The sequence below is a fragment of the Botryllus schlosseri genome, chromosome 15 (assembly GCF_051294905.1).
Source record: "Botryllus schlosseri isolate E-star chromosome 15, Bs_hap1, whole genome shotgun sequence".
NCBI lineage: Eukaryota > Metazoa > Chordata > Ascidiacea > Stolidobranchia > Styelidae > Botryllus > Botryllus schlosseri.
In genome coordinates, this window is record NC_137250.1 from 8,083,892 (window position 1) to 8,097,009 (window position 13,118).

Sequence of the window (13,118 nt, forward strand, 5' to 3'; positions counted from 1 at the left end):
AGGTATTACCGGGAAATTTAGACAGGTGCTTTATCGTAATAAGAGCAATCAAAAGAGTTATGATACGACGAGCGTAGTTTTCCCTGCTTCGTTAATTAGGCTCTCTCGTTGCTTTTCGGAGTTGAGTATTTACAGTGCATTGTTAAGTCACAGGTGCGAACATCTCCTTACACAAGTGTCACAAAATCTTTTGTGCAAGCACCTGGAAATTATTAGATGTCAGACAACGCCGAGAACATCACATCCTGTTTAATTTCCAAATATCATTCGAATACATTTTATTGTCGCTTCGTTTAATTCCCAGCTAGATCTTTCATACGTGAAGAGCTATGGATTTTGAACTCTAATAAGCAACTTCCTGCTAGTTAAACTTTGTCCAATGCCGGAACATTGAGCATAAGCATATACTTTAATGCAGTTAGTAGGCAAGGAAAAACAGACTACGACTAAGACATTCCGAACTTTAGAGATCGCATTTTAGCAGTTGTTTGGGTACATGACCTGAAATGCTGATGGTGGCATTACAATCATGTCATGTTCGCATCAAGGCCTCGAATAAATTATCAGGACGAGTAAGGTTTACATCCTGGCCGAAACATTTCATTCGAGTTCATAAAATCGTCAGTATCAGTATATCAGTGTCATTATATTACCATTTCTATCAATTCAAGACTTTGTGAAGTCCACGAATCATTATTTGGCCTAAAAAATATAGTAACAAAATGGACGAACGTGTTAGAACGAGGCATGCACATTGCACAGTCCACACTCATGAGAAACTACCTGAATTATGGGAAGGCAACGAAGATGCACGCTACAGCATAGGTATGGGAGAGCCCGGTAAGTAAGAAATACTCTAATCTCAAGGCAATCATGTAGTTCTTAACGCAGATGATTGTCAACACTTGTAAAAACACATTTGCTGTCCAAGACTGTTATCAACGACAGCTCATCCGAAACAAAAGCAGTAAGTCTGTTTATTTCGCACCTTTTGTTCTAACCCCGTTTAAAGTAATCCGCATCCTAATCGCCAGGCAAGAAATTAGAGCAATGATCATTTCGGGCGAAGACGGGTATATACTTGCACCACTCTAAGAATATTGTGCACATCTAGATTTAGCTTCTTGTTCACGGAAATGGATGAAATATACCAATGGAATAGACAGGTGATTTTCGACAGGTCAGAGTCATGGTAGTCAATGACCACTGTAAGACTTTCTATGTGCGTCTTAATTGAAGATTTACGAATAGCACGATAAAAGTACATAGCCTATATATAAGCGTCGGAAAATGAATGTTCAAGATTATCAGTTGCCAACCAGCATCTGTATTTAACTCTTCGAATATTGCTTATCAAATATTTACAGTTGGAAACGATGATGATGTCTTGTTACAAGTTTATAGTATGTATGTTAGTGGTGATATGTTGTGTTGAGGGTGGAATCCTTCATCCGAAGCAGAAGAGGACGATACCAAGAAACGTACGAATACACGCTGGCGAACTAAACTCTCACCGTAATGCAGATATGATTAAGACAGAAACGGAGACGAACCGCTCCACTGTCGACAATAAGATCTTTGCAAAATCTGAAGCAATCAAGAAACTTTTGGATGTTCTTGGTTTGCAAGTAAGTGTTTGCGAAAAGATGCGCTGAATCGATGATAATCTGCAGATCGAATTTTGACAGGTACCCGAAAACATGACTGAGACAACAGTCAGGCGTAAAGTAAAGAAGCCTCCCAAGTACATGACCGATCTTTACAGAGCTGTCGCAGATGCTAACGGAGTGACAAGAGATCCGGGGTTGCTGGACGCAGATATTGTTAGAAGCATTCCAAATAGTGGTAAGACTATATTTCCTTGGGATGATCGAATAGTCAGTGTTTTTATAACAGATTACCAGCGTCTTTCGGAGAATGGGCATATAATTAGTGAGCAGGAGCGACCGTGATCTAATATATATGGCTATAAGTCGAACCCGGGTCTATAGAATATAGGCTACTCCACACAGACCTTGGTATTTTCCTTGAGTAAAAATTACAGCAGGGATGGGCAAACTTTTAATCCCGAGGGCTGCATTAACAATATGAATGCCGCGGGTCGCACAATAGCAAGCAGATTACGGTTAAAAGATATTTAACATGAACGAGGGGTGGAGCCAGTGGTGGCCCTACGAACGGGGGGGGGGGGGGGGTGGGCTGGGCGAGACTTACCGGGGGGGCCCCTATAAGTATCCATCCATAACTTCTGGGGGGCTCCGCCACCCAGACCCCCCTTCCGCATCGGTTATTTTTATCTATCTTTCACCACCGCAAAAGGTTTGCCCAGGTCCTGAATTCGCCCATATCTGTTTTGCATGTGTGCAAGGATAGACTACATCAAAACTAAGTAATTATACCGCATGCAGAGACGGGATGATTATCGGGATACGGGACTTTTCTAACAAATGCAGTGATTTGATGATGATTGACACATCTGTACGGAATCATATTCTTGCTTGGTACACGGATTTCCATGTTTATTCGTCATTCTCCTTAAAAAAAGCGCAAAATCCAAATAGGGGGGGCCCCTTCGACCAGGGGGGGGGGGGGGGCAGGTGACCGCCCACTTCGCCCACCCCAAAAGCCACCACTGGGTGGAGCAGTGTGATAAACGACACCGTTACTGTGCCAATGGGTAACTGGTTATCAACTCGGCTGCGCCACAAGTTCCAAAATGTCTGAGACAAGTGTACCTGTTTGATGCGGGCGTGATCGGAGTAGTTGACCTTCAAGGTCGTATCGATCATTCCTATCTGATACCGAATACTGTGCATGCGTATTTTCTGCGTACCATCATCGTTGTCGCCTGTTTTTCTCATGTCTTTCGGTTGGATGAAAAATTAAAGACTCTCACTCTTTCTTTCTTTCTTTCTTTCTTTCTCTCTCTCTCTCTCTTTCTCTAGGGCTTATCTGAAGGTTGTTTGGTACGACTCTTAAATCACACGCAGCTTCTGATTGCATGATTACGAGTCTGACTCTAGCCAATATACGACTCGAGTCATCCCAACACTGCCGTCGCCAAAATGTATTTTACACTTTCAACTTTGATTTTATATCCCATCATGTTTAGACCTCCCTTCATGTTGTACAAGATTACGCAATAACCAGAATGCCAAACGTTAGCGTACATAGCTGTGAGGTGGGTGCTTGGTGTGTATAGGCTACACTGACTACACATGCATTATGCTCCATCTCGTGGTTTGAGAATAGATTACTAACTTACAGATGGTTTTAGTTTGACGTTGGTACATCGCCGATGCCATAACCAGCCAGTTGGTATACAAATACATATAATATTTTTTTATTTCAATTCTAGCGCCGCCGGCTTCTAAAATTTACAAATTCAATGTCAGCACTATAGCTAAAAATGAGGTATTGGTGGATGCAGAGATTCACATTTTCCAAAGTCGGATGGCACACCGGAAATTGAAGGAATACAGGGTGCCACATCCAAACAGACAAAGGCTTCCTCTCGCTACAACACAAGTCGTAAAACTGTATGAGGTATGTCGAAATTTATGTCATACAAAATCAAATATCATTTCAATATCATTCCATCCTATATTTATTCAATCGTTTATTAATATTATTTTATAAAGAATACAATAGAAGGAGTCGAATGAACTTTGAAGTCTTTCAATCGAACACCCATCATTAACATTTTAAAATAACATCTAATCGTCTACTCGGACCAGGGGTGGACAAACTTTCTAGCTCGCGGGCCGCATTCAACGCTTGAATCCATTTGCGGGCCGCACTATATAAGATTGCTATACTAAGCCAAAATTCAATATTGTTATTTGATTAAAAATAGTGACCGAAGACATGGAAATATTATATATGTATTTGTATATCTAAAACAAACAAAACATTGATTTGATGGTAACGGACACGCGTCAAAAACATTGACGAGAATTTATAAGCAGGTGTTCCTCATTGTCAAAGTTAGGGATAAAAGTCGGTTGTCTCGATTCTTAGAACTGGATGTAAATTTGGGCATGTGAGCAGCGATCTGGTCATAGATTTGCTGATTGTACTTTTAGTTTAACTCCAAGACACACAATGCTGAGAGCATCATAACCATGTTGACTTTAAATACGCTATTACAATATAAAAATATTATAAATATGAATGCTTCTCCACATGCAAAGAACGAATCTATCTATAACACAATCGCGAATCGGTTTTTCCAATTACTGCACTAAAAGTAATACAATGGCCCGTAATGCCAATTTAAAATCACACTCGTGGTCCGAATTAAGTCATTTACGTTTCAGTTTCTGTGATGTTTAGCAATTGAAACCTTTCAAATTGCATGGGCCTCCAGGTCGGGCTATCGCGCTATCAATGAAATAAAAAATACTACTGTAAGAATATAACTTATCATTATAATGTTGAAATATATTAAGAAAAAAGTTTAATCGAGTACCCACAGTAATTTGATTTGTAGAACGCATTTCATCAATACATTTACGTTTCTTGAAGCTTTCGCGGGCCGCACAAAACGGTGTTGCGGGCCGAAGTTTGCCCACCCCTGACTTAGACCGACGTAACATAAAAAATCACCCGCTTGCAATGATTTTTTTATTTTTAACCCACGTCTAATTGCAGTTAACTGTGAGCGGCAATTCCACCGAAAGCAAGAATATCATTGCGGCACGCCGTATTCATTTTCATCACTGTGGATGGCACGCGTTCCCAATTTTATCTACTGTAAGAGCATTTTCAGTTTTTTGTTATTGTTCAGAGATTTCAAAACTTGTTTGGAGCTTGTGAGCCGATTTCCACCAATGTATAGGTAGGTAGGTAGGTAGGCGGGTAGGTAGGTAGGTATTATAGGGGGAATGGGGCTTAGCTAATCGGCTTTTTGCCCCAGGACGATATCTGGCGATATCGACTCCTGTACTATTTCAATGGTTTACAACTCTTTATATAGCCCTTCCACTTGATATCGTGAATTCGATGACTGGTCATATAGTATGCACATCTGTTAGTAGGGACTCTGTCCTTGGTGGTAGCCTACTTTATTTAGGGTTACCATATTTTGGAATCGGGAAAGGAGGACACTTTTTCAAAATTTTCCAGCTTAGAATACCGGAGGAAAATCCTGAAAATTGTTAAATTTTTTTGCACTTCGTGGTTGGTTGACTAAAAAAAGGTCACTTTCCGGCTCAACTCCAGAAATAGTTTTTCTTTCACACTTTACGTTGGCTGACTAAAAAAAGGTCGTCACTTTCGTTCGAACCACGAATTTCCTATTTGGCGTCATCGGAGGACATTTTCAAAAACCTGAAAATGCAGGACCTAACTTTATTCCGCTCGGCGGTCTGACTTAGATTCATCCGGGCACGGTCATACTTAGGGCAACTGAGGAGTATTCCACCAATGTGATTCTAGACTTTCGGCATTGACTTCTATTGCGGCCTAGCAATTCATGCTTGCCGCATACGCTTTCGATTTATATTTCGTTTCAATTCATTTGTATTTCATCCTAATAGGACTAGGTGATAAATTTTTGAAGTTATTCCGCGAAACAAGCAAAGGTAAATATAGGCAACGTGGTTACTGGTTATCGTTGTAAGTATAGCGATTTCCAAGTAAGTGCAAAAATATTCTAGAAATAATTTTTGCTAAAATACTGAAAACTGTTAAGTAAAAGTAATGTAAAATCATAACCACTTTAACAAGTAGCGCAAGTAGTCAAAACCTACGTGAGTACTTCGAAGATGTAGAATTACTTCCGCTATTGGCCACCTCTGGAATAACAGGGTCCTGATAAAATGCATTGCACTCAAAAGGTAAAGCGGTGGATAGGAAAGGAATCGGGGAATTACGGATTGGGAATAGAAATTGTTACTTCCGATGGACAATTCATTGAAGACGTACCTTCCCGTGAGAGCTTACAGCCTATACTGATAATTTTCGCAAATGCACAACCGCACGTATCCAATCAGACGGGATCTTCAGTGAGCTCGAAGTCCAACAGAGGTGAGGTGGTAGGACGTAGAACAGTTGGTAGACTTAGACTTGGGCTGTTACGTATTATCAGGCTCTAATAGCTCAATTCCGCAGAGCTTGCCCAAAAGAGAGTTGCTGTGTCAAATTAAACATATCTTCAGAAACGCAAAATTAATGTATTATATGCATTTATAATTGTAAGCTAGCTGAATTAAGTGCATATGATTATATATAGAGAGATATGATATTCTTTTTCGCCTTCACCATCGAGATGCTTTGACGACGGAGTTGCGATACGGCCGTGAGGTCATCTAGTCTGCGCCCCCATTTTTTTCTCCTCCATGCTAACCGTGATTGCTGAGCGCCTGGCAGGATATCTGCGGATGCCAATTTTCGAGTCTTTGGTATGACCCGGCCGGGGATCGAGCCCACGACCTACCGAACGAGAAGCCGGATGCATAACCATTACACTATCTCGCACTTTTCAGAATTATCGGAAAAACTAGCGTTACATTGCTTAGAATACTATGCTTACTTGGAAATCGCTACTTCTATAGTTGTATTTGAGAAGAAATTCACGAGGTTACTTCTATTTCTAATTGAGTATCAATGGAGACCCAGCACTCAATTATTGTAATTAACCAACTATAAAAGTTAACGTCATTCGACTCATACCACACGTTAACAACATCGACGCACGTATGGCTAAACTGCATTTCAATCAAGACGAATAACACGATCAATTGTATTATATTGTAACGGAAACAACATAAAACAACCAACTCCTTATTGTGACCATATCTTACCGTTAAATCGGTGATATCTCCAGAGGAACAATCAATCTAATCTTTAAAAATGTTTAGGCTACTCGAATAGGTGATTTAAAAAGAACTTGGCCAAGTATGCGACGTGTTCACTGTTCAAACATTCATAGGATAGCGGTACATACTGTGGACTGCCCTCTACTCTTATGAGAGAGAGAGAGAGAGTCTTTATTTTCATCGAACCAAAATACATAACAAACGGCAGTGATGGCAGTACAGAAAATATGCGTGCACAGTATTCGGTATTAGATAGGAATGATCGATAAGACCGTGAAGGTCATCTAGTCTGATCACACCAGCATCAAACAGGTACACTTGACTCTGAACAGTCTGGCTGTAAAGAAATGTTTAGTTATAAAGGAAAATAGAAAAAAAATTAAACAATGGTGGCAAATGATCAATGAAGCAATGTCTGGGCGAGGTAGGGCAACAGTGTTAGTGTAACGACAAGAGGTGATCAAGTAGGGCTTTTTTGAATCTAAGGCAATTCACGGATATGTGGTGGTAATGCATTCCAGATGATAGGTCCCGAGTAGTCGATTGATCTCTTAGTTAGGTTGCTATTGGGTGGGGGTAAGTAGATGTTTCCTTTAGACGAGGATCTCGTGTAATGGACAGAGCCAACCCTCTTTCTTTTTTTTATATATATTCAGAATATACAATGGAAACACCGATAATAAAGGATGTATCGACCAATAGTTTGCTCGCACGGAAGAGAAGATCCACTGCCCGCCAAGATGGTACATATTGGCAAAGTAGTCGTGGAAGAATGGCGGGAGAAGTCTATTCGAGTAAAGACACTGATTCACCGGGTGATATTCATTTTCCTGATACCGAATATGAAGCGCCAACACGTAGGAACACATATCGCAGTTACGACTACCTAGCTAATGGTGGCCAGCATCGGCCTTCACGACAAACTGAACAAATAGCCAGGGATGAAATGGCTCCATCAATATACTCTCCCGAGAGAAGAGACAGAAATGGAAAAGACATCGTGCAATCAGACGAGCGGTCGCGGTACCAAAGTTCTTCCTTTTTGTCTTCTGCCGGAGATTCTGGGCAGGTGGGAATCTGCCGGAGATATCCCTTGTACGTAAACTTCGAAGATACCGGATGGGCAGGTTGGATAATTTATCCGCAAGGCTACAACGCATATCATTGCAAAGGGACATGCCCTTTCCCGCTTGGTCAACAGCTGAATCCTACCAATCATGCTACAGTACTGAGCATTATGCACACTTTGGGATTGGGAGACCAGCCTGTCGAAATGCCGTGCTGTGTTCCGAACAAACTTTATGATATCAATCTATTGTATTTTGACCAAGACGATGTAGTTCTAAGAAGGTATAAAGAGATGGTAGCAGGTTCTTGTGCTTGCCAATAAATTTTTCCATCGCAACTTTCATCGAGATGGCTATACATTTTGACTATCAAGTGTGCAGCACAGTGTGTGTGTGGCACTCCCATTGTATTCAATCCATTAATGGCCCACTTGACCAAGTGTTGGATCGAATGCTTTACTGACCATAACCCATGACATGACCAGGAATCCTGATCATAAGATATGACATATTGCAATATGTTGAACATTGTTCGTGATTTTCACATATAGTCTCATGACAAATGATAATGATTATTCCACATCTACTCTTATCTTGCATCAATACATTGCATCCGTTACTTTTGCATCATGTTGTGTTTAATGCAGTATTCAAATAAACATTGTCACGACCACAAAAACAATAAAGATGTACAAATAATATGATCATGGCCATAGCGCAGAAAAGCTGCAAACAATGTTCCTTGCTCAGTTCAGTTGCTTCTTGTACACACCCCATTTCACTATGCGCGCACAGATGTAGCGCTGTCTAAGAAATTGACTGTGACCAGCAGAGGCAAGCATAGGTATGAAATAGTATAATCATGATCACAGCATCACACCACTATTCAATACTTTCCACAATCAGAAGAAGAATACTGAGTGCATGAGCTATCATCAACATGCTCTGTAAAGTCCGCTTGTGAAGTTAAGCCAGCTCCATCTGCGAGATTCCTCATATTGCAGTAATTTGTTCCAGAATCCAGTATCGCGTACCAGGTTTCCGATCGTGAGAATCCAGAGATTTCACATCCACCATTTTTTTGAGCTGAAACTAATTTGTTCATAAATTTCGTAACAACAGCTCGTTTCATTCTTTGAGGCTCATTCGTCAGTATGTCGCATTGTCCAATGTTATCACAAAATCCAAATGTAATATCATCGACATATTTCGATTTCGGGGTAGTGTGAGTCAATTTTATTTGGTTTTCTGCGACATCGGTTACCTCATACAGGCACTTCTCCCCTCCAGCGTTACAATTTTCTGGCCCGGCCCATTTCTTAGCAATATCCAGTAGACCCTGTTTGACCAATGAGCAGTTTGTTTGTGCCAATGTCCACTTCAGATGACATTGTGCATGGATTGGGTAGGTAATACTGAGCGCTGGTGAAAGTATACTGGCACTAAACACCAAAAATAAGACAGCTGCTACTCCGAACATAGCGTACACACACTTTCCGCACCTTTTACAGCCAGTCTGCTTCAATGCTGCGTAAGGATAGCTTCCCATTTAACTTCCAGCAATAGCAAAGACGGTGAAGGCAGCAATGAATGCAAAGGTCAAACTGGGTTGTTTTGATTGTACGTCAGCGCAGTGAACCGTGACCAGTGATCCTCAAACCACTGCGCTAGAAGTCCTAGAACATCCTAATTTTATAAAAATCATGACATCCCGATCCCATTTAACCATCTATTAATTAATTACGCTGATGTTCATTACACATTTCAACTGACGATTGGGATACGGTTTCCTAATATATGCTGTTGTCACTAGAATATCACAGAATCGTGTCATCTCATTTGTTTCAAAACATCCCATGAGTGCGCGTTTGAAAAGACCTCGAAACATATGCTCATTGCTCAACTTAAAAGTAAACACACTATTAGACTTGCAATAGCAATCTAAAAAGATGGAAGCAGGAAAATAGTCACCTGATATATTTGAATGAGAAACAATCACATCAAATTATAATACCGCTAGGACCGAGGAGCATGTACGACTGTACGTACATTGTGCAATCGTATTCTATGAGTAGGGTAAAAGGCGCATGTCACAATACCGGTTATCATCTCATTCATAGATATACTCTGCAATATGTAGTGTAGTTTCGTCAGCCTGGACTTCTACAATGTATATGTATAATTGTACGATGTACGTACATTATACAATTATACATGCTCGATGTGAGCTCCCGTCCTATAGTATCGATTGCAGAATTCCTTCCCCGAATAAAATCAGTTCTCGTCAAAATCTATGTTCTATATATGGCAGTGCTCTTCAACCGGGTGTTACTACACCCTAGGCTGTACCAAAATTTTGAAAGGGTGTACCACTCAGATGGGGTGTACAGGGGGTGTACCATATCCGCATTTAAATGAAATGATGACTGGCTAAAACAGGCAAGTTTATGCTTCAGTACATGTTGACTGAGTATGCAATTATATTGCACAATGTTCACATCAGCTGCATATCTAGTTTGTAAGTTATATTCTTTCTGTAATATCATAAGAAAGAACAGGATGGAGTTGACATCTGTTTATAACAGGGGTTATCAACCTTTTTTGGCCGTGGCCCATTTCCTGATAGAAAATGTTCTGTGGTCCACCTCTTATCCAAAAGTCATAGATGGATGAGAGTGAGACAGTGACATATGTTTCTGTTTGGTAGCGTTACGTATGAGTAGTCGGGAGCAGCAGCGTGACGTAGTGGTGGTATTAGGCAGTTGGGCGTGAAGTAGTAGGTAGTTGGCCTTGCATTTGCAGGCTTGAGTTGGATGTACCGGTCGGAGTCTCTGCGCGGATATTTGGCTGGGGCACGGCCTAGTCACCGACGGTGCTGCGCGAGCACCTAAGGACTGTCGCCCCGTTGGTAGTTCGTACTCGCTTGTAGATGGCAAGGCTGCTTCTGGGTATGTGTGTGTGGGGTTCGCGTGGAGTTTCGTTACAGTTTGCTGTGCAGTGTGCCCTGTGCATCAGACATGGGGTGATTACTTCATGAATGTAGTCGATTGCGATTACGATTACTCCTGAATCACGCGATTACGATTACGATTACGCAGGGCTGTAATGACTCGAGTCCGACTCGAGTCACGATTTTCTGATGACTCGACTTGACTCGAGTCATTTTTCCAAAATATGGAAATGACTCGACTCGACTCGAGTCAATCTGTGTATTGACTCGACTTGGACTCGAGTCATTGCGCATGACTCGAGCCAAGTCATTGACTCGAGACTCAGACGTCCAAGACCGACAGTTCAATATAATTCCAAAGCCAACACACTATTGGGATTTCGTCTGTTGGTACAGGTAGGCCTACTTGAAAATGCGACCAGAAACTGCTGAAAGGGAGGAAAATTCGTATATTATAACATCAAACCATTCGATACCACCAAATACAGTTATAAAAGTGGGATTTAAACATGACTTTTACAAGAAACTGAGCAGTCAACACAATGACTTGGACTCGACTCGAGTCATAATACTGTGACTCGGACTCGACCCTTTTTTCGCTGACTTGGACTCGGACTTGACTCGGTGGTGAATTGAAAATGACTCGACTTGACTCGAGTCAAAACTATAAAAGTGAGATTGACTTGTGACTCGGTAACTATTGTGACATGGTTACAACCCTGCGATTACGATTACAGCAAAATCAGGAAGTAGTCGATTACGATTATATTGGAAAAGTAATCACGATTACACACGATTACATTTTGCTTCTTAGAACTAACCTTGGAAGATATATTGAAATACAATATAAGGATTTCAATGAAAAGGCCTAATGAGAAAAGAACTACTTTCTTCATAAATGATGCGTCATCTGCTTGTTACGCCACAATGCACCCATTGCCAACTTTATAGGGGACGATTTATCGCACCCAACGATTTGAATTCTCGCCAGGTCCGTAACTGCCGCACCCCCAAATCCGCAATAGGGTGAGGAGCGAGCTCGAAGGGGACTCAAAAGTATTTCGTAAACCAACATAAAGTATTTACGAGAGATTTTATTAACTTGAAAATTTTCTTCGAGCTTGGCGATTCAAATGTCTCGAGATAGCTTGATTTTGAAATGCATACCCCGTCAAGAAAAAAGGAATGCATAATTTATAGGAATAGGAATTTCGGTGCCGGTCATTACGGCACTACGACACACCAAAAGACATATGCAGTTTCGGCCAACATGCGACCCCACGAAGAGTGATAATAAAGAAAGACCTTGGCTGAAAATTAGGGTATGTGTCCATTGTCAATAGCAGCGCCTGACTAATAGTCCGGTCCTTCCAATCCGAGCCCACAATCCAAAATCCACCTTTGGCACCCACAGAGGAATAAAGACATCACAATTTGTGTGTGCGTCTCTCGAAAGTTTTTCTTTTAGCGTGCTACGTTTGGGCGACCACAATATCTTTTTAATATTTAACAGACCGGAAGTTACGAATTAACAACATACAATAAAGTAATTATAACAACATACCAGAGATGTTTTAATTATGAATTAAGTGCCCCCAGCTCTACAGGTAAATCTGACCATCGGGCGCTGAGAAAGGATTTATAAGGAATAGTAGCATATAATGCGATTACCAATATTATAATTGACAAAAAGTCTTCAACTTGAAAATTGATCACCCTATGGGGACCCAAGACCAACGCTTGCATGGGGTGGGGAACGAATAGCTGTTTTGGTACTGATTCTAGCTACAACCCACGCTAACATTGTATACAAGCGGATGGCTGTGGCGACAGGTACAAATGTAAAGAATGATGAAATAACGATTGGCACCCGTTTCAAGTAGAGTCATATGAGAATAAGATAAAGTGAACATAAAATTCTTCCGTTAACTCAATACAGATGCTGCAAGCTGCCGCTACGAGAAACGGCAAAGAACGGCTCGTTTATGATATAAGCAGTTGTTGATTTTAAATGCTGCGTTGTGGAAACCGTACTGTTTTATTTGACAAGTGCAAAATTTCAAATCTTTGTCCGGTGTACGTACGTACATAGGCCTACTGCTCGCCAAGCAGCAACGGTCAAACTGGGTTTAACTAAGCATAACCAAACATCAATACATAAGTTGGAAAGTAGGCAGAGCAGTGATTATTATTCTGCTGCGAGGTAGTGGCATATGGAGCGTCTTGATAACCTGATATAGCCTACAGCACGGCGGGTGTTCTTACAATCACACTACAATG

General features: G+C 41.1%; 1 protein-coding gene across 3 annotated transcripts; it reads left to right on the forward strand.

Annotated features, from left to right (window-relative positions):
• The first annotated feature begins 100 nt into the window (after positions 1-100).
• Positions 101-9,351, forward strand: LOC145457218 (bone morphogenetic protein 8A-like). Of its 3 annotated transcripts, XM_080335401.1 has the most exons (7): positions 101-967; positions 1,437-1,628; positions 1,689-1,845; positions 3,359-3,546; positions 4,654-4,755; positions 5,841-6,030; positions 7,478-9,351. In XM_080335401.1, exons 2-7 carry the CDS (start codon positions 1,527-1,529, stop codon positions 8,209-8,211), a joined length of 1,473 nt encoding a protein of 490 aa, XP_080191527.1. In that variant the 5' UTR covers positions 101-967; positions 1,437-1,526; the 3' UTR covers positions 8,212-9,351. The 3 variants fall into 3 exon arrangements, with proteins under 3 accessions (XP_080191527.1, XP_080191526.1, XP_080191525.1); XM_080335399.1 differs by lacking the exon at positions 101-967 and having other exon boundaries at positions 993-1,628; XM_080335400.1 differs by lacking the exons at positions 101-967; positions 4,654-4,755 and having other exon boundaries at positions 991-1,628.
• Positions 9,352-13,118: the final 3,767 nt, after the last annotated feature.